Below are 23,383 nucleotides of genomic sequence, written 5' to 3'. Positions count from 1 at the left end.
AATTTACCCTCTAATTCTCTGTAGAGTCGTCAGTTTGGTACAGCTGCAGCCAGGAAAGTCGAATGAGAAGGACATGTATGGTTCTAGTACTTTCTCTTCCCCACCTCACCATTCTTTGCTTTTGTTTCTTTTTTTTTGGACAGATTCTTATTCTGTCACCAGGCTGGTGGGCAGTGGCGCGATCTCGGCTCACTGCAGCCTCCGCCTCCCGGTTTCCAGCTGTTCTCCTGCCTCAGCCTCCCAAGTAGCTGGGACTACAGGCATGCGCCACCACGCACGGCTAATTTTTTGTGTTTTAGTAGAGATGGGGTTTCACCATGTTGGCCAGGATGGTCTCAATCACCTGATCCACCCACCTCGGGCTCCCAAAGCCACGGCGCCTGGCCCCCACCTCACCTTTCTTTATCAGTTTAGGAAGCTTCCTAGGAAGGGTGGATGAGACATAATCCGATGAAGGGCTCAAGGAGTGAGGGCAGGTGCCAGACGAGGGCCAGGAAGAGAGGGGATGGAGGGAGATGGAGCAGAAATTGGTGGGGTCACAGGAATGCAGGAAGGAAAGGGGTAGTCTCTCTCGAGGAAGCATTCACAGGAAAAATGAGTTCTAAGTTTGGGGACAGCTGAATGACAGCAAGTACAGTCAACTTCTTTATTGCAGGACTTCTCAGAGCCTTTGATATACAGTTGTGCTCTCGGGATTGTCAAGACTGGGATGCAGGGGACAGCTCTTCCCTAATGTAGCTGGCCAGTTTCCTAGAAAGCATGTCCCTGGTGGATGTGGGAAATAGTACTAAAGAGTTATGAGCCCAGATGCTGCCCAGGATGCAAGTACCTGCCTTCCCTGAGCCTCAGAGTTCTCCATTTGTCTAATGAAACAAAGCCGCCTTTGATTTCTTTCCAGGGCTGATGCTGTTGCCATTTGCTTCCAGTGAGCAATCATGCCAGAAGGGTTGGCCCTGCCCTTCTCCCCAGGCAACCCCAGGGCAGCTTGACACTTTGACCTTTAGTCGTTGTCCATGGTGAGCAGGGGGCCTGGCCCCATGCAAAAGGCATTCTCACAACAGTGGCAGCAGATGGGAGAGGACGAAGAGGAAGGACCAAGGATTGTCTAGGAGCAATTCTGGAAAAAGTCAGAGCAGGGGAATTAAGGCTTTGGGAAGACAATTTTTAAAGTCTACGGTCCTGTAATACCAGGTAACATTCATTCATCTTATAAGAATATACTGGACACTTTCTATGTGCCTGCCAGGGGCTGGAAATAGAAGCGTGAACATGGCTGGCATGGTGGCACATGCCTGTAATCTCAGCTACTCGGGAGGCTAAGGTGGGAGCTAAGGCTCAGGAGCCCAGGAGTTCAAGTCTAGCCTGGGCAGCACTGTGAGACTCTGTCTCAAAAACAAAACAAACAAACGAAAAAGATCGAACAAGACAGGCGTCCTTGCCCTTTAGAGACTTAGTCTAGACAGGGAAATAGGAGAACAGACGATGAGCACACATGTGGTGGTTACTTTAGTGAGGCGTGTGCGGTGAGCTACAGGAGGTGGTATGTCTCCACACCCAAGCTGGGATCTCACGCATGCATAGGAACTGGCCAGGCAAAGGAGTAGTGTCTACGTGTTGGGAGCAGCATGTGCAAAGGCCCAGAGCTGGGGAAGGCGTTCAGGAACCATCACTGGCACCTGAGTGCTGTTTCTGGTTTACCTTACGCTGCAAGTAACTGAAGACCCAACTCCAAATAGTTTAAATGATAAGGGGGGTTATTTCCATATCAAGAGGCCTCAAGGAAGAGCAGTACTAGGGCTGGTTAATTCAGCATCTCAACACTGTCATCAGACACCCACTATTTTTCTCTTCTGCCATATCACGTACTCATGGGACTTGTTACCTCATGTGCACAAAATGGCTGCAGCAGCACCAAGCAGTATGTCCTTACTCAACAACATATAGAGGCTCAAAGAAGACTTTCTCTGTCCCTTTGAAATGCTTTCCCAGGGTCCCTAATAGGCATCCCTCACCTCTCATTGGCACAGTTGGGTCCTGTATGCATGCCTAGATCAGTCGCAGGGATGGCAAGTGGAATTCTCAGGATCAGCTTAGATTTATCCAGATTCAGGTAGGATCCTCTAAGTCCATACCTACGTGAGCAAGCAGGAAGGAGGGATGTCTGTGGGTATGTAATCACCAGTGTCTTTCCCTGTGCCCACAGTGACGGAAGCTGTCGTCTAAGGTGCCCAGGGAGTCTGGGAAGAACGTGGGGTTCCAGTTATCAACCCTGGCAGACAGGTTTCCTAGATTACGTGATTCCACAGAAGCGCACCGTCCTAGGTTTCTTCTTGGAAATTCTGCCCTGGCCTTAGTCCTCACCACCCGCCTGGCGCTGCGCTCTTCCTGCGTCCCGGCTGTCTCTGGCCACGTGCCGCCCTCCCCTCTGCCTGCCTGGGGATCAGATACCCCCGCTGGCTTCAGGTGTCACTGGTGGCTGCTCCCACAGGAAGGTGAAATTGGATCATTGCCTTTGCCCATCTTGGCAAGAGCCATGGAGCAGAGCTTTAACCCTTCCTGGCCCCAGAGTGTAGGGACAGCGTGGACTGTCTAGGGGAGTATTTTTGTGGCTGGCACCAGACTGGGCCCTTAACATGCGTAAGCTTATTGAATCCTCATGCGCAGCCTGCAAGATAGGGAATATCAGCCAATGTTGCAGAAGATGAGACAGGCTCAGAGAGGCTGAGAGACTCATTCAGGGTCACACAGCTGATAAGTTACAGGGCCAGGTTTGCACCTGGGTCTAACTCCCACTTGTCCCCTCTGTTTTCTTTCTCCCACTTCCCGTCAGGATAAAGCCAAGTCGGGAGCTGCCTTCACATAGCACTGGCCCTGGTGAAGGGGTCTTCTCTCTCCTGCCCTGTGTGGGGATTGGTCTTCCAAGCAGACCAGCCTGGTCTTCCTGTTGACCTTTCACCCTTGGCTCTGCTGCCCATTGGCTGGAGTCTGGGGAAGGGTCTCAAGATCATGAGGCTGTTGTACAGATTGGGAGACTGAGGCCCAGAGAATGGGAGGGGCTGGCCCCTGGTTGCCCAGTGCGTCAGCATCAGATTTTGAGCTGGACCCTGGATGTTCCAGTGCCGAGGGCAGGGCTTCCTATGTGCTGCTTCCTACCCGCTGACCTTGGCGAATCCATCTGTGAAAAGCGAGGTTGTGTTTGTCCGTGTAAGCAGGTCCTCCCTGAGAGACTGTGCCCGGAGGCTGGGAAGCGTGGGCGGCTGCTCCTAGAGCCTGCGCGTGGCCTCCTGCCTCCCGTGGGTAGGACTGGGGTGAGACTGGGACTGGCGTCCGCTCCCAGCTCCCCCGGCCGGATCCGGGCGTGAGGGGTGGAAGCTGATGCCGCCTCTGCTTGTGTCTCCTGGTCTCTAGGGGGTGTCTCTTCTCCTGGATCTTAGTCGCGTTTGCCTGTCACCTGGCCTCCACCCAAGGAGCTCCTGAAGGTAATTCTCTCTTCTCTTTGTCCAGGGAGAGACAAAGGAGAACGGAAGGGGCTTGAGAACTCCAGGGGTAGGAGACGGCCATGCCCTTAATTGGAACTCAGTGCCTCAGTTTTCCCATCAGTAGAATGGAGATGATCATTGGCAAATTCTCTTTAGGCTTGAAAGCAGCACTGTTGAAGTTTTTGTAAAGGGAAGGAAGTTTTTGTAAAAGGAAGGACTCAGTGCCTTTCTGGGGCAAATGTGAGTAAGTTACCCTGGTTCAGTAAGCCTCAATTGGTCCCTGTCCGTGCCATGAGTGCTCTTAGAGCTGCTAGAAAAAGCATGAAGCATGAACTATCACGGCCCAAGCCTGCGATCCCATCCTCCCCTTCCTGTGAGATTCTGCTGTTCCCTCCTATCCTGGAGGAGCTGTCCAGAGGGCCGGGGTGGCGGTGGGCTGGCTCCACATCTGCCCAGGGAAACCGAAACCTCTCCCACATCTGTTCGTCAAGCAGCCACATGCCTCTGAAAACAGCTGCCCTTCCCCCTCCTTCACGCCCAGCCCGTGTGCTGGGGCAGGCAGCCCTGCACGCCGAGAGTCCCTGTGGCCTGACCTGGCCACTCGGCAGGGATTGGGCCCCTGGGAGGGCAGGGCTGTGCCCGGAAGAGACTTCTGCTGCCCAGCAACGTTTTGTGCAAATGTCATATTTTCCAAGCTTGCTGTTTCCCCCACGAAGTAGGTGAACAGCTGTCCAGAGTCCTGAGTCAGGCACTGGGGCGGGGGGTTGGGGAGAGGCTGGAGCTGCGTGGAGCCAGGTTTATGTAATAAAGGGATCTTTCGGGGGCCAGCTGGCAGGATCCTTCTGTCTTGGCGTTGGACTGAATTTATTCTCCTGTCCCCCATCTCTTCACCCTTAGTGGGATTCTGGATGTGTCTCCACCCTGCTTTCCAACGAGCCTGGGAGGCCCCAGCCAGTATAGCATCATGGCTGAGCACAAAGACCCTGGGGTCAGGTGGCCTGGGTTCAAACCTTGGCTGTGCCTTTTTCAAGCTGCAAGTTATTCCCTCTGACTCTTCTGAGCCCCATCTATAAAATGAGAATAATAAAGAGTACACGCTCCATAGATTGTTGAGAGAATCAAGTGAGATCATGCCTGTAAAGTACTTGGTGTATAGTAAGTGCTCCATAAATATTAGTCTTTCTTATTGGTGTTAATTAGTTACCTGAAAAGTTTGGGCAAGAACAGCCCTTTCGTGTGCCCTGCAGGACCCACAGTGGTCAGAGACTTACGGCAGCTCTGCACTGGTCACCTTTGCCAGGTGTCAGGGTTTGGGGATTTGCCCTTTAGCTGCAGCTGGAGACTGGCTGGTGGTCAGTTTAGAAACCCACCCAGTGGATAGGGGAAACCTCATCCACGCTGCCTGGCCCAGCCAATTGTGAGTCTCCTTGGGCGAGGGCAGGTTGGCCCTAAATTCCACGTGGGAAGGGATGTGAGTGGACCTGAAGGGTCCTCCAGGGGTTGTTGAGACGGGACTAGAGGAAGGGCCAGGTGGCTTCCTGCCCTTATGTCTTCCCCAACCAAATGGCTCCTCCCATTCTAAGTCCCAGTTTATAGTCAATAATAGTGAATGGTATTTCATGATAATAAGAGGGTTTCCGTGGTTAAAACATATAGGGTATACCACTAAGAGAATCCTTAAGCAGTAGTTTATTTTAGCTTAGAACCTGAGGACAGGCAGATGGGAGAAAGGATGAGAAGGAGGAGTTTGAAATGAAATGAAAGCCCTTGGGTCCCAAGGAGGAATAAGGGTCTTAAACTCAAGCCAACCTGAACCAGCAGCACAGAGCTATAGGATTCTTAGACATTGTTAACACCTGCGCTATCTCAAGGGCTGTTTCTTTTGTCTTATAGGCAGGGAATTGAGGTCCAAGTGTCAGTAAGAGATTCAAGCAGAGTTAATGTGGGGCTTGGGTGAAGATGATGAGGAAGATGACCACTTCATCCTCTTAACAACCCTATGGTGTAGGCACTGTTTCTAGCCCTGTTTTATGGTGGAGGGAACTGAGGCTCAGAGTCCAGGCATACTGCTGGCCTTCTCAGGCTCTAAATTTTGGCCTTCTGACTCCAGACTCTGCTATGGAATCATTGTAACATGCTGCCAGCACTCATGTTCTCAGTTTCCCCCAGGGGACTGTCCTATCCATTCATCTACTTATTCATGTACCCATCCATTTATCTATCCATCTATCAACCCATCCATCATCCATCATCCATTTATCTACTCTTTCATCCACCCATCCATCCATTCATCCATTTATCTATCCATTCTTCTATCCATCCATCTACCAATTCACCTACCTATTCATGCATCCATTCATCCACCCATCTATCCAGCCAGCCATTATCCATCCATCTATCCATCCACCATTCGTCTATTCATTCATCTATCCATCCCTTCATCTATTCATCCATCCATTCATCCATTTATCCATGCATCCATCTATCTACCTACCTATTCATCTGCTATCCATTTATCCATTCATCCATCTACCCTTTTACCCGTCCATTCATCCATCCATTCATCCATTTATCCATGCATCCATCTATCTACCTACCTATTCATCTGCTATCCATTTATCCATTCATCCATCTACCCTTTTACCCGTCCATTCATCCATCCATTCATCCACGTATCCATCCATCCATCCGTCCATCCATCCATTTATCCACCCACCCATCCAGCCAGCCGACCAGTCATTATCCATTCATCCATCCATCAGTCCATCCATTCATCCCTTCATCTGTCATCCATCCATGCATCCATCCATCTACCAGTTCTACCAATCCATTTATCATCCATTTATCTGTCTATCCATTTCTCCATCCATCCATTTATTCATCCATCTATACATCCATCCATCTACCCATCCATCCTTTCATCCATCTATCCATCCATCCATCTACCTATTCATCTACCTATCTATCCATTCATCCATCCATCCACTCTATTCATTCATCCATCCATCCATCCATCCATCCATCCATCCATCCATCCATCTCCCAGTTGTCAGCTGAGGGCCAAATGCCAAGTGTTGCATTCAGCCCCCAGCACAACCTTTGCAGGGAGTGATAGGGAGAGCGCATTCTGTACTTAGGGGCTAGCTTGCTGAGCTCAGGGGAAGGGCCCTGAGGACCTGACCCAGACTCAGATTCCAGAGGCAGCTTTTCCTTCCCTGCTGAGTCAGAGCTCAGGAACCTGCTTCTGCTGACAATGGCAACTCAGCTAACTGAAGGGGTCTAATGATCTGAGAGAGGAAAGATCAGGAAGCTTTTCCATAAACACTCTGGAAGCCCTCCTTTTGCTTTTACTCTGGCAAGCCCTGCCGACATAATTATTGGGCGGATGTGACCTGGCCAGACCACAGTCAGATGTCCACACACTTTGCCAGAGGACAGAGGTTACAGGGGTGCCTCGATTACTTTCACTCATCTCCTCGGAGCCCTGTGGGGAGGAGGAGGAGTCAGCGGAAATGCCATCACCCTTCTGATAGCAGATAGCAGCCCCTTAGCCTGCTAGAGACACCTCAGGAGAGGGAAGCGGAAGGGATGGGTCTCTGAGGAGTTGGTAAAACCAGTCAAATCCCTGGGACATCCTTACAAAGCTCTGGTGACAGATCTATTCCTGTCACCCTGGCCCCTCACTTATGGGACTGCTTCCTAGAGGAGGTGGCTTCCCAGGTAGAGAAAAAGGCGTATAACATGTGATGGTTGGGCAGCCACTAACACTCTCAGCAAGAGCATTTGGTGATTATCGTTATTTTCATATTAGTTATTACTTGAAAGTGCTTCTTTTGTACCAGGCACTTAAAAAGAATGTATTCACTCATGGAATGATTACATCCTTCTGAGATTGTTGGGACTATTACTATCCCATTTAACAGGTGGCAAAACTGAGGCACTAAAATCACAAGATTAGTAAGTATTAGAGCTAGGATTTGAACTCAGGAAGTTTGATTCCAGAGACTGTTTTTAGCCTCAATATGCAAGATTATGTAACCAGGTAAGGGGTCACAATCCATGCCAGATGGTTCCAATGCTGCCCTCTCAGCCACCACCATGGGGCAGCCTTATTTTTAGATGAATGAACAAATGACCAGGTAGCTATGGGTGGACTGTCCACACTGCCTGTGCCCCTTGCGGGAGCCGGGGTGGGCTGTGGCTGGAGCAGGCCCTGACTTCGTCCTCTCCCCTTTTCCCTCCCTCTCAGATGTGGATGTCCTCCAGCGGCTGGGCCTCAGCTGGACGAAGGCCGGGAGCCCTGCACCCCCGGGAGTCATTCCTTTCCAGTCGGGCTTCATCTTTACGCAGCGGGCCCGGCTCCAGGCTCCCATGAGTGCCATCATTCCTGCCGCCCTGGGCACAGAGCTGGCGCTGGTGCTGAGCCTCTGCTCCCACCGGGTGAACCATGCCTTCCTCTTCGCCGTCCGCAGCCGGAAGCACAAGCTGCAGCTGGGCCTGCAGTTCCTCCCCGGCAAGACGGTCGTCCACCTGGGGTCCCGGCGCTCGGTGGCCTTTGACCTCGACATGCACGACGGGCGCTGGCACCACCTGGCCCTTGAGCTCCGGGGCCGCACAGTCACTCTGGTGACGGCCTGCGGGCAGCGCCGGGTGCCTGTCCTGCTGCCTTTCCACAGGGACCCTGCACTCGACCCCAGGGGCTCCTTCCTCTTTGGGAAGATGAGCCCACACGCAGTCCAGTTTGAAGGTGCTCTGTGCCAATTCAGTATCTACCCTGTGACGCAGGTCGCTCACAATTACTGTACCCGCCTGAGGAAGCAGTGTGGACAGGCTGGCATGTACCAGTCCCCGCTGGGACCTCTCTTCCCCCAAGACTCCAGCAGAGCTTTCACCTTCCAGTCCGACCTCGCCCTGCTAGGCCTGGAGAACCTGACCACTGCCACACCAGCCCTGGGGTCACGGCCAGCAGGCAGGGTACCCGGGGTGACTATGGTGCCCACCAAGCCCCGAAGGACTAGCCCTACCAACCCTCACCAGCAGATCGCGGTGGGAGGCCCAGCCCAAACCCCACTACCACCTGCCAAGCTGCCAGCCCGTAAGGCCCTTGCTCCTGCGCTCCCAGCGTCTCTTGCCGGCTCTACCAGAATGCCTCGTCCTGTGGCCGCTCAACCATCACAGAAGATCACAGCCACCAAAATCCCCCAAAGCCTCCCTATCAAACCTTTAGCCCCTTCTCCTTCAAGTGTCTCTGCCAGAAACTCCCAAACGACCCAGAAAACGGCTCCACCTTCATTTACAAAGTCAACCCCACCCACTCAGAAGCAAGTGCCACCTACTTCCCGTCCAGTTCCTGCCAAAGTCTCCTGTCCCACAGAGAAGCCCATCCAGAGGAACCCAGGAATGCCCAGGTCCCCACCGCCTGGCACCCGGCCCCTACCTCCTGTCACTAGCTCCTCTAAAAAACACACTCCCACGGTAGTTCAGACTGAGGCCAAGATGACCAGCCATGCCAGTAAGCCGGCCTCTGCCCGCACCAGAACCCACAAACCTCCCCCATCCACCGCTCTAGCCTCCTCTCCTGCCCCGACTCCTGGTTCCACCAGGACTCGTCGGCCACCAGCCATGATGGTGCCTCCAACCTCGGGCACCAGTGCTCCCAGAACAGCACCTGCCATCCCCACTCCTGGCTCAGCTCCCACCAGAAGCAAGAAGCCCACTGGATCGGAAGCTTCAAAGAAAGCTGGACCCAAGAGCAGCCCCCGAAAGCCCGCCCCCCTCAGACCTGGGAAGGCAGCCAGGGATGTCCCCTTGAGCGATGTGACAACCAGGCCTAGCCCCAGACAGTCCCAGCCCAGTCAGCAGACCACCCCAGCCCTGGTACTGGCCCCAGTGCAATTCCTGTCCTCCAGCCCCCGGCCCACGAGCAGTGGCTATTCGTTCTTCCACCTGGCTGGATCTACGCCTTTCCCTCTGCTGATGGGGCCTCCAGGGCCCAAGGGAGACTGTGGTTTGCCGGTAAGACTGTGTGGGGTCTGCATGCTGCTTGGAGCTCTAGTGGGGGACTGGGGCATTGGTCAAGTGGTTGCTCCTGGTAGACAGGGGAAAAGGAGCAGCTTAGAGCAGGGAGCCGGTTCCACCCAGGCCCCTGGCTCCTCTGGCTGTGCTAAATGTATCATTGCCCACCCTGCTCCAGATTCATAATCCACTGGGACAGACTCAAGTCTGGTGACTACCCCCAGGTGAAGAGCACCCCTAGGCTTTGGTCGGCCTAGGCCCAAGCCCATTCTTCGCTGACCCAACTGCAAAGGTCGAATGGCTTAAGGAAAGCCCGTGGCTGACTGGCCCCGATCGCGCAGTGAGTAAGCAGCTCCCAAAGCCCCGCTCTCCTAGCGCATGGAGCCGGGGTCCTTTGGCCCATCAGCTTGTCTGAGAGTCGCAGACGAAGGTCGCACATGGGGAGCTCTGGATATGTTTGGTTTGGCACTTGCAGTGTTCTTTTTAAAAAATCCAATAAGTTACTAACATTTTAAAAATGTGAGAGATTTCTTATAAAAAGACTCAGCGACCAGCTTCTCTTGGAAAGTGGCACCCTGTTAGGACAAGCCCGCTCCTATCCGTGCTGGTCCCCACTTCTCCCGACTGAGTCTTCTGACCAGTCCTTTCCCCGTGTATGTTACCTGCCTGGCTGGTGCCCTCATGGGTTTGATTTGTCACCCCTGGTAGGAGTTTGGGATGCAGAAGGTCGGCGTGGCCAGAGGGAAGAGGAAGGGAGAAGAAAGAACACGATGTGGGGGAGATGGTCTCAGGGTCGATGTCTCCGGCTTGCCTGGGACCATCTCCAGGGGCAACGAACTTCCCACAGCTGGAGGCCAATTTCTCTGGGTGGGGAATGATGGGATGGCGTTTCCAGAAGGCTTAGGGCTCTGCTCTGTTCTCCCACCTTGGAGGTGACCACCGTGTGGTGACCCGTCTCTCTCCTTCCCAAACCCGCTCTCCCACTGGGCTCCGTGTTTGAGGTTAGGGCTCCCTACAATGCAGAGACAGTGGCACATGCTGGGAATTCCCAGGCCTTCCAAACACACTTAATGAATTTTAATAATCATTAGGAATAATATTTATCCAGCCTGTCTCCATGGGGACTGAGAGCCTGCCTTTATTATAACCATATTGTAGAACTTATGGAAACTGTATGCATTGCTTTGGAATTATGTCAACGTTCTGCTCAAATCCTGTGTTCTGAAATTGGCAGCATAGAGAGTTGGGAGCCACCACTTCCTTGTGGAAAGAACGAGGAACGCTTTTCACCTCTCCAGGCAGCCCAGGCCAGCACTGGCACCAGGTGCCTTGGGCCCCGACAGCTCTGCTTCCCACGCGGTGTGTGTGCTGGGCTCAATGGTGGTGAGGTCAGAAGGGGAACTGTCCCCTCCTAACAGGACATGGTGAGGTCCATGGTCTCAACTCTGGCTACACAGCACAACCCAGACGTGAGGAGGAGGCCAGCCCTCCCCCCGCAAGAATGTGTGTCGTGTGAAGAGGAGCAGAGCGGGCCCAGGGCAGATTCTGTAGAATCTTGGGTCTGCTGTATGTCTGAGTCAAATACTTTTTCCTGGGGCTCAGGGCTCTGGGTCGGCAGGAAGGGAGGCCTCCTGCCAAATCTCTTTGAAAAAGAGGAGGCACTGAAGTGAACCTGGTCAGTCCGTGGATGCTTGGGGATGACTTAGTTAACGTCCTCATTGGGCAGGTGAAGAAATGGCACTTAGTGAGGGCCAGGATCTGCCCAAGGCCAGGCAGCTCGGAGGAGGCAGAGTTGAAATTTACATTCCAGACTCTATACCTGAAACATGCGCATTCCACCTCACTACCCTGAGTGTCCACTCTCAGGCTCTGGGACTCAGATCTGGGGGACTGGGGGCTTCAGACAGGAGTTAGGTACTGCCCCTGGCCTCAGAGGAAGGGCTCAACATCTAAAAAATCCTTTTCTTCTTTTCCGTTTTTTAGAGTCAGGGTCTCACTCTATCACCCAGGCTGCTGCAGTGGTGTGATCATCGCTCACCGCACCCTTAATCTCCCAGGCTCAAGCCTTTCTCCTGCCTCAGCCTCCCAAGCGGCTGAGACTGCAGGCACGTGCCACCATGTTCAGCTAATTTTTTCACTTTTTTTTTGTAGAGTCTGGGTCTCACTATGTTGCCCTGGCTGGTCTTAAACTCCTGGCCTCAAGTGATTCTCCTGCCTCAGCCTCCCAGAGCACTAGATTTATGGGCTTAAGCCACTGTGCCCGGCCTAAAGAGTCTTCTGATTCGATAACCTATCAAGTTTTTGAGCTACTTCCATATCCACGGCGTCTCCTTTAGGACCTCGTGGAAACTGGTTGTGGAGGGCAGGCTGTGTGTTCATCCCTGCCCCATAGGTGATCCAACAGGTGTTGGAAACAGATAAAGGACTTGGCCAAAGGCACCCGGCGAGTTCCTGAAGGGGCTGGGATGCCACCTGTGTTCCCTGACTTCTGGCCAGGGCCGAGACTCTTTCTGCTTCTCCAGCCCCGACTACTGAGAACAAGGGGAATACATGAACCTGCCCAGGTGACATCCCTGCCTCAGGCCCCATGCTATCCCCTGTCCCCACCCTCCCACAGCATGGAACATAAACTCACTCCAGGAGGAACCAGGAAACTGGTAGAATCTTTGTTCACTGTGTAGCAGATGGCAACCTGGTCACTTCTTCACCACATACCAGAATAATGTAATGGAAGAGGCCTCTTTGAATGGTGACGAAATGAACTCTCATTCTTTCTGTCCTCTGCTGTCTTCCCTCAACCCCCATATACATCCAGGATCTTAGCCCAGCAGAGCAGAAGCTCCAGCTGCCCAGGAGAAGAGTTTGTCTTCCATCTGGGGACATGCAGACCTGGGTTCAAATCCTGGCTCCCCCGCTTTTAGCTCTGTGACTGTTCCACGCTGAGCCTGTTTTTGTAGAATGTAAGATGATGATAGCGCCCACCTCTGGTGGGGAGGGTGGCCTGAAAATGCCCAAATTTTATACACATATAAAACTGTAGAAGAGGCTGGATGCGGTGGCTCACACCTGTAATCCCAACACTTTGAGAAGCCAAGGCAGGCAGGATCACTCTTTTAAAAAATACAGCAATTAGCCAGGCATGCCTGTAATCCCAGTTACTTGGGAGGCTGAGGTAGGAGAATCCCTTGAACCCAGGAAGCGAAGGTTGCAGTGAGCTGAGATCACACCACTGCACTCCAATCTGGGCAATGCAGCGAGACTCTGAAACACACACACACACACACACACACACACACACACACACACACAACTGCAGTAGAAATGAAGTCAGCTGGGCCATCTTATCTAGTTTTGCTGAGTGACTTTGGGGAAGTTCTTTCCTCTCCCCGGGGCTCAGTCTCCCACTGTTCCAGGGTGTTGGGAGAACTCTTCCCTTAGAAAGGACTGCGGGACCATTCCGTGCCTGAGAAAGGGGCAGTGGCTGTGCCTGCATGCGCAAACCTGTTCCTTGGGGTTCAGGGCACGAGAGCAGCTGGCAGAGGCTGAGATGCAGTTCTGGGCCCAGGCCTGCCAGGAGCTGTAGCTGCTGAGTGAGGGAGCTCTGTGGGAGCCCCAGGAGGGGGGGAGCATGGAAAAACTGAGCTTGGCCTCGGGTGAGTTGGGCGGGGAGGCTGTGGTTCACAGCGCTGCACAGAAGCTGCACAGAAGCCCTGCGCCTGAGAGGAGGCGGGTCAAGGCCTTATTTATTCACGATCAGGCCACTGGTATTTGCCCGCGCTTGTACTTTTTGCAAGTGTCCCCTCGGGAAGACCCAAGTAAGGGCCTGGCCCTTAGCATGTGCTCTGTGACGATCTCTGAAATGATTGGAAGAATTTGATCCTTATGATGAAATGCAGGTCGTCCTGACTCCCAGGCGGGGCTCCTTGAGGTTACCCAGAACTCTCCTGCCAGGAGATGAGGAGGTCATGTGGACTGCAGGAGCACGTAGGCTTTGGATGGGGGCGACCTGGGTTTGAACCATTCCCTTATCCAGCCATCCGTTCAGTCTTTACACAGTTGCTAAGTGAAGGTCCTCTAGATGCCTGGTGCCGTATGACCTTCGGCAAATCACTTAGCCTCTCTAAGCCCCAGTTTCTGCCTCTGTACGGTGGGGATATGGTGCCACCCACCTTTCCAGGGTTGTGGCATGGATTCAGTGAGAGGTGGGAGGTAAAGCACATGTGAAGCCTGGGCCCTGGCAGATTGTCGTGGCTGTGATTGTGGACTGATGGTGGGCGTTGAGGTGGGGACATTGTGCATTGAGAACCAGGAGGGTCTGGACACAGTCTCACATTTGCTTGAGAATTGTGCTATGAAAATACTAACCTGGAGTCGGTGGAGCAGGGGCAGCTTGGGAGCCTGACCCTTGTCAGCTAGACAGGAGGGGTTTTAGGGGAGGACTGCCCCCATTTCTTAACCTCTGCACCTGTGGCTTCGGAAGCCTCAAAGAAAGCTTCCTGACTTGTTTTCATTTGCATTTTCACCCCAATAGCCCCCGCCCCCGCCACCCGGGGCATAGCTGGAGGGACGTCTCTTGATGTTTCTAGGGCCGTCATAGTTTTGGCCTTTAGAAATTGGGGCTAAACCTCGAGAAATTCTCCTCTTACACTGCATCCTTTGGAACCCAGGAAAATGCAGGGGTGTTTTGCTCTGCCTCTAGCATACTATGATTGAGCACCTACTGTGTGCCAGCCCTTTGCTAAGTACTTTGCATGCTGTAGATCAGTTCCAGGCAGGGCCCAGACTTGCTGGGGAGGTTTAAGGGAAAGACTATTTACGGAGGGGTGGACAGCATCAAAGGAGCCAGCAAGGACAGGTGAAACACACGAGCCTGGAAACGGCGGGAAATTGTTACCACGCCCAGACCAGAAGGTCCCAGGGAAGGGAAGGGTGTTCCCAGAACCTAGTGGGAGTTAAAACCTTGAGCAGGGGTCTCCTGACAGAAGCAGGGGCCATGGGAGAACACAGCTGCAGCCAAATTGTAGCACAGCAGAGAGGGCACAGGGAGAGAAATCCCTGTCTTCCCTACCATGCAGTCTCTTGCTGGGGTCTCCCACTGGCTAAACCCAGCTGGAAGCCAGAGGTCAAGGAAGGTCGGGATATAGTCTGCAGAAGTTAGCTTCCTAGGGCATGGCATGGATCTGGGGAGTAAATGGAGAAGAATCAGCAGGCACATGGCATCTCAGAATGTGGGTATGACATTCCCAGTTCACAGCTGGACAAACGGAGGCCCAGAGGCCCAGGGAGGTGAGGTAACCCGTGCTCAAGGCCATACAGAGCTGTATTGATGCGGAGAAGCTCTGTTCCAGCAGGTCCTTCCTAGAACAGAGGCTAGGAAAGTCTGGGTGCCATGTGGGAATTTTTAGGGCTAATCATGAGCTCAGATAGTCAGAGATAGGAGGGCCCTTTGAGAGCCCCTATCTACCCCCCACAGGTTACAGACACAGGGTAGAGGCCTAGAGATCAAAAGGACGTTGCTCAGGGTCACGTGGTAGGTACCAGCACACCTAGAACTGGACTCTGGCATCCCAAACCCCGAGCCTGTGACACCTCTCAGTGCTGACTGCCAGGGGCCATGCCAGCCAGCACTTACTTCTTTCTGCAGGGCTTAGCAGGCAGGCTCTTGCAGCTGGACACAAGGGTGGACTTGTTCCGTAGGATGGTGTTCCCCTAGATCTGGCTGGTCAGAGGCCAGGACCCTGGGGGGAAGCTCCCAGGGGTCTGCTTGGTTGTTTCCAAGGCTCTGTTTGCGTGCGCCTGGAGCCCAGGCCTCCTCCACTTCCCCCAGGCAGGCGTGAGCCCCCGCTGTGCTCCCCCTCAGCTCTGGGCCCTCTCAGAGGCCCCGTTGTTTGCAATGTGTAGTGGAAAATCCCACCCCGGCCTCGTGAATCATCCTAGAGTCACCCGCTCAGGCTTCAGGCCCTGGAAAGAAACGGCAGCGTTTTTCCACTGCAGAGAGAACAAGCCGGGTCTCAGATCAGGGGAGAGGGGCCAGGGAAAACCCACCCGTGCTCGCCACGAACAAAGTGGGCAGCGAGCGGGCCCGACCCAGGTTGATGGAGTGAAGGGACTGGCCAGGCCCCAGGCTGGGGCCGCCCTGTCAAGGAGTCAGCCTGTGGGCTGACATCACCAGGCTGGACCCTGGGTCCTGAGTGGCACTCAGAGTCTGCGCTGCAGATGTGGCGGATGAGGTCAGACACTAGCCTGGATGCCCCTATTTCTGGGGCAGAAAAAATGCCAAGAGGGAGTGTCCAGGCCTCTGCAGCTACAGCCCCATCAGGGTCCATGAAGGAGCTGCACCCATGGAGCCCGTACCTCCCCGGAGTCCTGGATAAGCCCTTCACCCTGCAGGGCCTTGGCCTTCTCTTCTGTGAGATGGGAAGAATCTCGCTTTTCCTCTTCACCTGATAATGTAGCAGAGGAAATTACCCCCACCTTGGCTCTCCGCAGCTCAGGAAATCCCAGTGCCAGGAAGGTTCTAGGGTCTTCATTTCACAGATGGCTGTAGAAGTCATCTATACCTAGTCAGAGTCACACTTGACCAAGATTGTGTGGAAGCTGCCCAGGTTAGGAGAACAGGTCCAGTGGTCCTGGGTTTGAATCCAGGCTCTGCCTTTTGTTAGCTGTGTGGCACTGGGCAAGCCACTTTGCTTCTCTGAACCTCTCTCTGGTTTCTTATCTGTTGAAACGGCATGGTATACCTACCGTATGCTTAGTCTCAGCCTCCCTGCATTCCACCTGGGAGAATTGGGTCAAGAAGGGCCTTCTAAGAAGGGACATCTTTTTTTATCCCCTAAAAACAGATGTGAAGGAGGATGGCTTAACATTTTGAGTTGAGGACTTTCCAGGAGCTTGCTTAACAGAAATAACAGCTAACATTTTTTTGAGCATTAGCTGGGTGCCAGACACCAGGATTAGCACTTGTTATAGATTATCTGTCGGCTAGGTGCTATTATTAACCTCATTTTACAGTAATAGAAACAAAGTCTTGGAGACTGGAAATAGCTTTGCGCAAAGCCACCCAGCTAGTAGGTAGGGGGTGCCCGATGTGAATGCAGGCGCCCCCCCATCTTACACCATACTCTGCTGCCCAAAGCCAGGTGAAGACAAGAAGGGGGTAAGACTGGCGCCCAGAGTCCAGAACCTGCAAAACTGGACGACCCCTCTACCCAGCCCCCGAGCTCTGCCGCCAGTTTGGCCCGAGGTCCCCAGATGCTCAGAGGTGGTTGGGACTTGCCGGAAGTCACAAAACAGCCCCTCCTCCTTCCCCTGAGAGCTCTTGCCCAGTGACCTTGGTACCCATATCTGCCTGTCTGAATCTCTCCTCTGACTTTTATTCGTGGACGAGCAAGCACGTGGTGTTCACAGGCCAGAACTGTGAGCCGAGGCTGCCCAGCGTGAGATCTGGATTAATTACCAGCCAAACCGGACTGGGTTTTCAACACCGATTTTAACTCTGGGCAGGAAACCTGGAATCTCATTGATGGTTATTTGAAACAAATGAATTCCCCAGGCCTCACACATCCTCGAAAGCCTGGCTTCCTTTGAAGGCTTCAGGCACAGTTCTTCACATCAGGCGCCCAGTTAATCCTCATTTACTCCTTCGAGGTAGACGCAACGGTAGCTATTGGACCCATCTTGATGGGGAGCAGCTGAGACTCAGCTAAGTGGGAGGAACTGCAGGAAGCCTGCAGCTAATAAGTGGTAAAACCAGGATTTGAACAAAGGTCAGCTCATGGGTTAGTAAGTCTACTGGGCTGCCTCTCTTCCTGCTTAAAGAGAAGAGAGATGAGGATACACAGATGCTCCTTAAATGCTAAGTTTCAGGGTTGGGTCTTTCACTTGTGGGAATGAGGAGCTCTTAAATGTTGTTGAGCAGGAGAGGGCTTTTGGAAGGTGAATGAGGCTGTGTGGGGGAGGATGGCCGTGGGAAGGGGGTGGAGGAGAGAGTAGAGGCAGGGAGACCACTGAGGGGGCTGTTGGCTGGACCACATGGGGCCACGGGAACAGATAGAACGTTTGAGTGCCGGTTATGTACCAGGCACCATGTTAAACGTATCATCTCTGATGTCATCCTTGGAATCCCATGGGCAGTGTATTATTGCCCCCATGTGTATGGGCATAGGCTAGCTGAAGACTTGCACATTTTATCAGTGGCAGGCAGGGATTCGAACCCAGGCGCGTCTGATTCAAAAACACAGAGCGATGTGGTATGTGTGTTGTGCTGCCTCTTTGTGGGGCAGAGATACTTCGTGTGACCTTGGCCAAGTCCTTTCTTTGTTGTGATTCTGCAGAGAATTTGGCTGAGCTCTGAGGCTTCTTGCTGTTTTATTTTATCAAACGTTGGGCTGAGCCCTGGGGCTGGAGAGATGACTCATATCCCCTTAATTCCTTTGAGGAGACCATCGTCTGGTGGGAGAGGCAGGCTTCTAAGCAGATAATTCCCCAAGGAAGATAGTGCTCTATAATATAGAGGAAAAGAAGGGACTTTGTCCAACTTGGGGAAGGCTTCCTGGAGGAGGTGACACCCTAAGTTAGCTGGGCGATAAATGATGAGGTGTTAGTGACTAACAGCAGCTACAAAAGCCTGAAAGCCCCAAAGACCATGAGTTTCTCAGGGCAGGGACCTCAGGAATCTGAGTCTTCCTCTGAGCTGCGGACTATCCATGCCCACAGCTGCAGGTGGGATTGTTGGCCGACTGCTTGAGCCCCTTCTCTGCTGCCAGTGGGCATTGTCTAATGCTGTCTTCTTGCTTTCTCCTCAGGGTCCCCCTGGGCTGCCTGGGCTACCTGGAATCCCTGGTGCACGTGGGCCTCGGGTGAGTTATCCCACGCTGTCCTTGGGAACTCTTGTTGGCTCTCCGGCCGGTGTTTCACTGCCCCGAGGCCTCAGGTTTGCCGTGTGTCCTCAGATTCTTCCCTGCCCGTCTCCAGCATCCACATTCTGCTTTGTCCATTGGGAGTGGACTTAGGCTCTAGGGGTACTATACGGACAGATACGGCACTGGGACAGCAATGACCTCTTGTAGGTGTCAGTTGTCCATTGAGGGTGTCACCCTTTCCAGCCTGGGATGGGGTAAGGGGCTCCCGAAGACCACATCCCCTCAGCTGATGGGCATCAGTGTTTGTCCGGGAAAAACTCTGACTTGGGGAACATATGGTCCTCGCATCCATCCCTCTTCCTGTTTTTGCAGGGCTGTCCTGGGGTAGGGATGGGGACATAGCGAGGAGTTGAGTTCCTCATGCTGGAGGGAGGCCGGGGCACAGCTTGGCAGGCTGCGGAGGCTGGCTGAGCTAGCCCAAGCCCCAGGGGGAAAGCTGCTCCTCTGTGTTATGCTTGGCCCCTTCTTTTATGCCGCCTCGTTTGATCTCTCATGCCCACCCCAAGCCCCCATGGGGCAGTGTGATCATTCTCGTTTTAGAGATGAGGAAACCGAGTAGGAAACAGCAAAACCAGGACTGGAACCCGGGCTCTTACCCGTATGCTGGAACCCTTGGAGATCCCCTGAGAGGGAAACCTATCTCCTTCCCTAGAGGGCCGAGACCAACAGCACCTGGCATCTGTGCCCGGGCTGAATCAGCCTTTCCCACGCTGGGTGCCTGGTGAGGCCCTGGCAGAGACAGCTGCCTGGGGCATATTTTTAGCTCTGAGCCCAGTGAATGGTTCTGGTTATGCAATTACCCAAGCCCTAGTTCCCTCCAGACCTGGCCCTGTGCTCTCTGGGCCCTGGGCTCTGGAATCTGCTATCTAAAGCGGCATTTCCTCCTGGCTTCAGAGCCTTCGTGAAGCGCAAGCCCTGGGGACCACATAGATATTGCTGATGCTGCTGGCGATGGGACCTTGCAGCCTGGGGCCAGGATGAGGCAGTTGACCTCGCATTTGAGGCCCGGGCAGTCCACCCTTTCCCCAGCCTCCTAAGCCCCCAGCCTCTGCGTTTTGCCCTGGCTGTCCTCTTTACCTGGCGTGTCCTTCTTTGTAAACTCTTCCTTCATTCAGATCTAAGAGCAAATGTCACCTTTCTTTCTGATGACCACTCCCTTCTTGGAACTCCCTCAGTGGTTCCTCTGTTCCCTCTGGATGGCATGGGCCACCTTCTGAAAGCTCTCATTGACCACTGAACTCTGGTTGCTGAGCCACATTTGCAGGGTCTCATTCCACCTTCCCAGCCATCCTGAGAAACAGGTTTCAGCCGAATCCCATTTTACAGATGAGGAAACTGAGGCTCAGAAAGGTTCAGTTACTTCAGATAAAGCCAAAGACTGTAAATGCCAGAGCCAGGATTGAACCCAGGCAGTCTACGTCCAAGCCTACCATCTTTTTTTTTTTTTTTTTTGAGCCAGAGTTTCACTGTCTCCCAGGCTGGAGGAGCAATCTGGACTCACTGCAACCTCCACCTCCCAGGCTCAAGCAATTCTGCTGCCTCAGCCTCCCAAGTAGCTGGGATTACAGGCATGCGCCACCACACTCGGCTAATTTTTTATCTTTTTAGTAGAGATGGGGTTTCACCACATTGGCCAGGCTAGTCTCCAACTCCTGACCTCAAGTGATCCACCCGCCTCAGCCTCCCAAAGTGCTGGGATTACAAGTGTTAGCCACCACGCCCGGTGCACAGCCTACCATCTAAAGCATCTATTGTGGCTGTTTTTCTGGGTACTCACCTGAGTCCCTCCAGAGATGGGCCTTGATTACCACCCTCCTACACGATGCCTAGCAGAGTGCCCTGCATGCAGGAGGTGCTGGGTAAATGATTGGTGAAGAGTTCTAATTTAGGAGTCAAGAATATTTCCACCAAGAAGTTGTGGAATCTTAGGCAAATTCATTCCAGCGTCAGTTTCCCCATCTATAAAACCTGAGGTCATGGTAAGGTGTTTCTAAGTTTCCACCTAGCTCTGGGGGAATGACTGTCCTGACGTGGTTCTAGGCTCCTTGCCTGCTCACCACTGCTCCCCCACCCCATCATCATCCTGTTTCTAGACTGGAAATTCCATAGATGATAAAATTCCAAAGATAATAGAATGCTGGATTAAACAATCCCAGCTCCTCTCTGCACAGATGGTGGCTCTGGGGCTTAGGGAGGGGCATTCTTATCTGAGGTCACCCAAAGCTCTGTGTCTTGCCCTTTCCTACCTTCACATATTCCCCTGGCCCACGGAGGGATGTCAGGGAATCCCAGAGCTTCCCCCACCTGGCTTTCTGGGCTGCCACATTTATAAAATCAGTCTGCTTGGCTTTGAGTCAACTATGTGCCTTGTTTCTCTGCAAGGCAGTGGCTGGAAAGGGGTGGGGATGGGGGGGGCAGGGAAACAGGAAGCCCCCACCTTCACGAGCTGCAGATGGGGGTGCTGAGTACTCTGGCCTACCATCTGTGGGGCAGCTGGGGGCACGACTGGGGAGAGGCAGCCACCCTTGACCTTGTACAGCCCACGCCTGGCTCTGGCAGAACTGGTTGTCAGGAATCCCTCCTTGAACACCCGCTGCCAACCTCTGTCCAGTTCCCACTGAGCTTGTGATTAGACCCCACGAGCCTGGGCTGGAGTGAACATCGGGGGATGTTCCAGATCCTTAGACACTGCTGGGTCCCAGTCATTTACAGAACAGAGGGAGATACCGAGACTGGGGATTGCCAGGTGGGACTCAGAACTGGGACCCCGTCTCGATGCTTCTAGGTTCTGTCACGTGTTGGGAGACAGTCTTTGGTCGACTTTGGGGGAGGGCAGGAGGGCTGATTATTTAGGAAGGAGGGTCACACGTGGCTCTGAGAAACTCCCAGGTTCAGTGTGCTCTGGACACTGTTCCTTCCCAGTGCATTCGGGGAAGGGGAGGGTCCCAATTCAGGCATCGAGGAAGAGAGAAAGAGGGAGGTGCCTTGGTTGGAATGTGACAGGCTGCAGCTGGGAAGCTGGCCTCAGAGAGAGAAGCAGAAAGCAGTTCATACACAGTCAGCCCGAAGAATCAAGAGGGACAGGGATGAGGGCAGCTTGCCTAGAGGCCGGTAGGGTGGGGAGAACCACTGGACCCCTTGGGGCACCTCTCCTCACCTCCTATGCCCCAGATTATTCGTGCTAGACAAAACCCCTCCAGTATTACCCGACTCTTAGGGCTCTATTTATATTACTGGGCTGGAAGACTCTAGGCCAGGGCCCTTGCTGGAGAAAGTGGACATAACAGGTCTCAGCTGTTATAGAGGAACTTGGATATAGCCTGGGAAAATCCAGAACTATGAATAAACTCTGGACTTGAAGCCACCGGGCCTTGGACCCTGATCTCACTTGGCCACAGCTCTGCTGTATGACCTTGACCAAGCCTCTTGGACTCTCTGGGTCCAGTGTTCCCAGATGCTCTGTGGTCTCTGGAAGATCTTGAAAGCTTGGAGCTCGCAGGTGTCTAAGGGAGGACTCTGATCACGTGTTGTAGCCACAGGAGAGGTGTGCCTTTGTTCAAAAGAAGTCAAATGCATCCTTCTTGAGCTCTCCACTCCAAAGGCTCATACAAAAGTCCATATGGGGCCAGCTGCCATGGCTCATGCCTGCAATCCCAGCACTTTGAGAGGCCAAGGCAGGAGGATTGCTTCAGGCCAGGAGTCCGAGACCAGCCTGGGCAACATAGCGAGACTTCATCTCTCCAAAATAAAAAATAAAAATAAAAATTAGCCAAGTATGGTGGTCCTCGCCTGGAGTCCCAACTACTCAGGAGGCTAAGGTGGGAGGATGGCTTGAGCCCAGGAGTTTGAGGCTGCAGTGAGCTATGATCATACCACTACACTCTAGCCTGGACGACAGAGCAAGACGCTGTCTCTAAAAAAAAAAGTCCACTTGAGGCTGGAAGAGCTCTAGAGGTTTTCTTGGAGGAGATGGCACTTTGAGCCAGGCTTGAAGGATGGATCAGGTTTTAAGCAGAGGAGATGGATGAGAAAAGATGACGCCAGATGAGGGAACAGCATGGGCAAAGGCAATGAGGAGAGAAAGTACCAGATACGTGGGAGGGAAGAGGGTAGCTAAGTGCGGTTTGAGCCTGAAGAAGCTGGGAAGGACTGACGGGGCCAGGCTGAGAGGGTGGAGAGGCGGTAAAATTTAGGGGTGAAGGACTTGTGCTCCGACGTCAAAGTCCAGCTCTGCCTCTTAGCAGTTGGGTGGTCTGAGGCAGTTACAAACCTCTGTGAACATCAGCCTCCTTATCTTCAGAATAGTAATAACATCACCTACCTCCCAGGTTAATAGGGCCAAAGGAGGTGGCCCATGGAAAGTGCTTCCCACAAGGCCAGGCATGGAGGGGATGCTCCCCAAAGTAGGCTGAGTGGCCACAACCATGCTGCTGGGACTTGGCCTGGGGGGAAGATAACAGACCAGCGGGCGGAGGGAAGGCGCCAGGCACTGCAGTCAGAGGCGAGCTGGCTCCTGTTTTTTTTTTGTTTCTCTTCCCTTTCAGGGTCCTCCTGGGCCTTATGGAAATCCAGGTCTCCCTGGCCCTCCTGGAGCCAAAGTGAGTATTTACTGGAGATGGGGCCGTGGAGCGGGTACTGGGGTCGGAGCCGTGTTTGCAGTGCTTCCCAGGGGTCCTCGTCGGGGGGCTTCAGGGGCACTGAGCGGGATATCCACCCAAGCCAGGGGCACCCTCTGGGCTCCTTTCCAGGGCTGGGCGTCCCTGATCTGGAGACACCGTGTGGGGTCCTGAGTTTAGTTTCCGGCTGGGAGAGACGGGGTGAGGGGGGAGCGGGGGCGGGAGTTGGAACCTACAGCCTTCGGGGGATTGGGCAGAGGGATGATTTCTTGCTAAATAGGGAAGGTTGACCTTGAATGTCAGACTAAGGACATAAGGCCTACCGGGCTGTGAGATGCATCCTGGGGAGGGA

At 53.5% G+C, this 23,383-nt stretch overlaps 1 protein-coding gene across 1 annotated transcript in view; it reads left to right on the top strand.

Annotated features, from left to right (window-relative positions):
• COL27A1 (collagen type XXVII alpha 1 chain) overlaps positions 1–23,383 on the top strand; it is a 157,880-nt gene that overhangs the window by 3,588 nt on the left and 130,909 nt on the right. The window contains exons 3-8 of the mRNA XM_037739202.1: positions 2,489–2,569; positions 3,118–3,204; positions 3,377–3,479; positions 7,729–9,494; positions 18,299–18,352; positions 22,960–23,013. Of these exons, the coding sequence (XP_037595130.1) occupies positions 2,489–2,569; positions 3,118–3,204; positions 3,377–3,479; positions 7,729–9,494; positions 18,299–18,352; positions 22,960–23,013 (2,145 nt within the window). The remainder of the gene's footprint in view (positions 1–2,488; positions 2,570–3,117; positions 3,205–3,376; positions 3,480–7,728; positions 9,495–18,298; positions 18,353–22,959; positions 23,014–23,383) is intronic.

Source organism: Cebus imitator, unplaced genomic scaffold, assembly GCF_001604975.1.
Source record: "Cebus imitator isolate Cc_AM_T3 unplaced genomic scaffold, Cebus_imitator-1.0 Scaffold64, whole genome shotgun sequence".
NCBI lineage: Eukaryota > Metazoa > Chordata > Mammalia > Primates > Cebidae > Cebus > Cebus imitator.
Note: the sequence above shows the minus strand (reverse complement) of the source record. Positions and strands in the feature narration are given on the sequence as shown.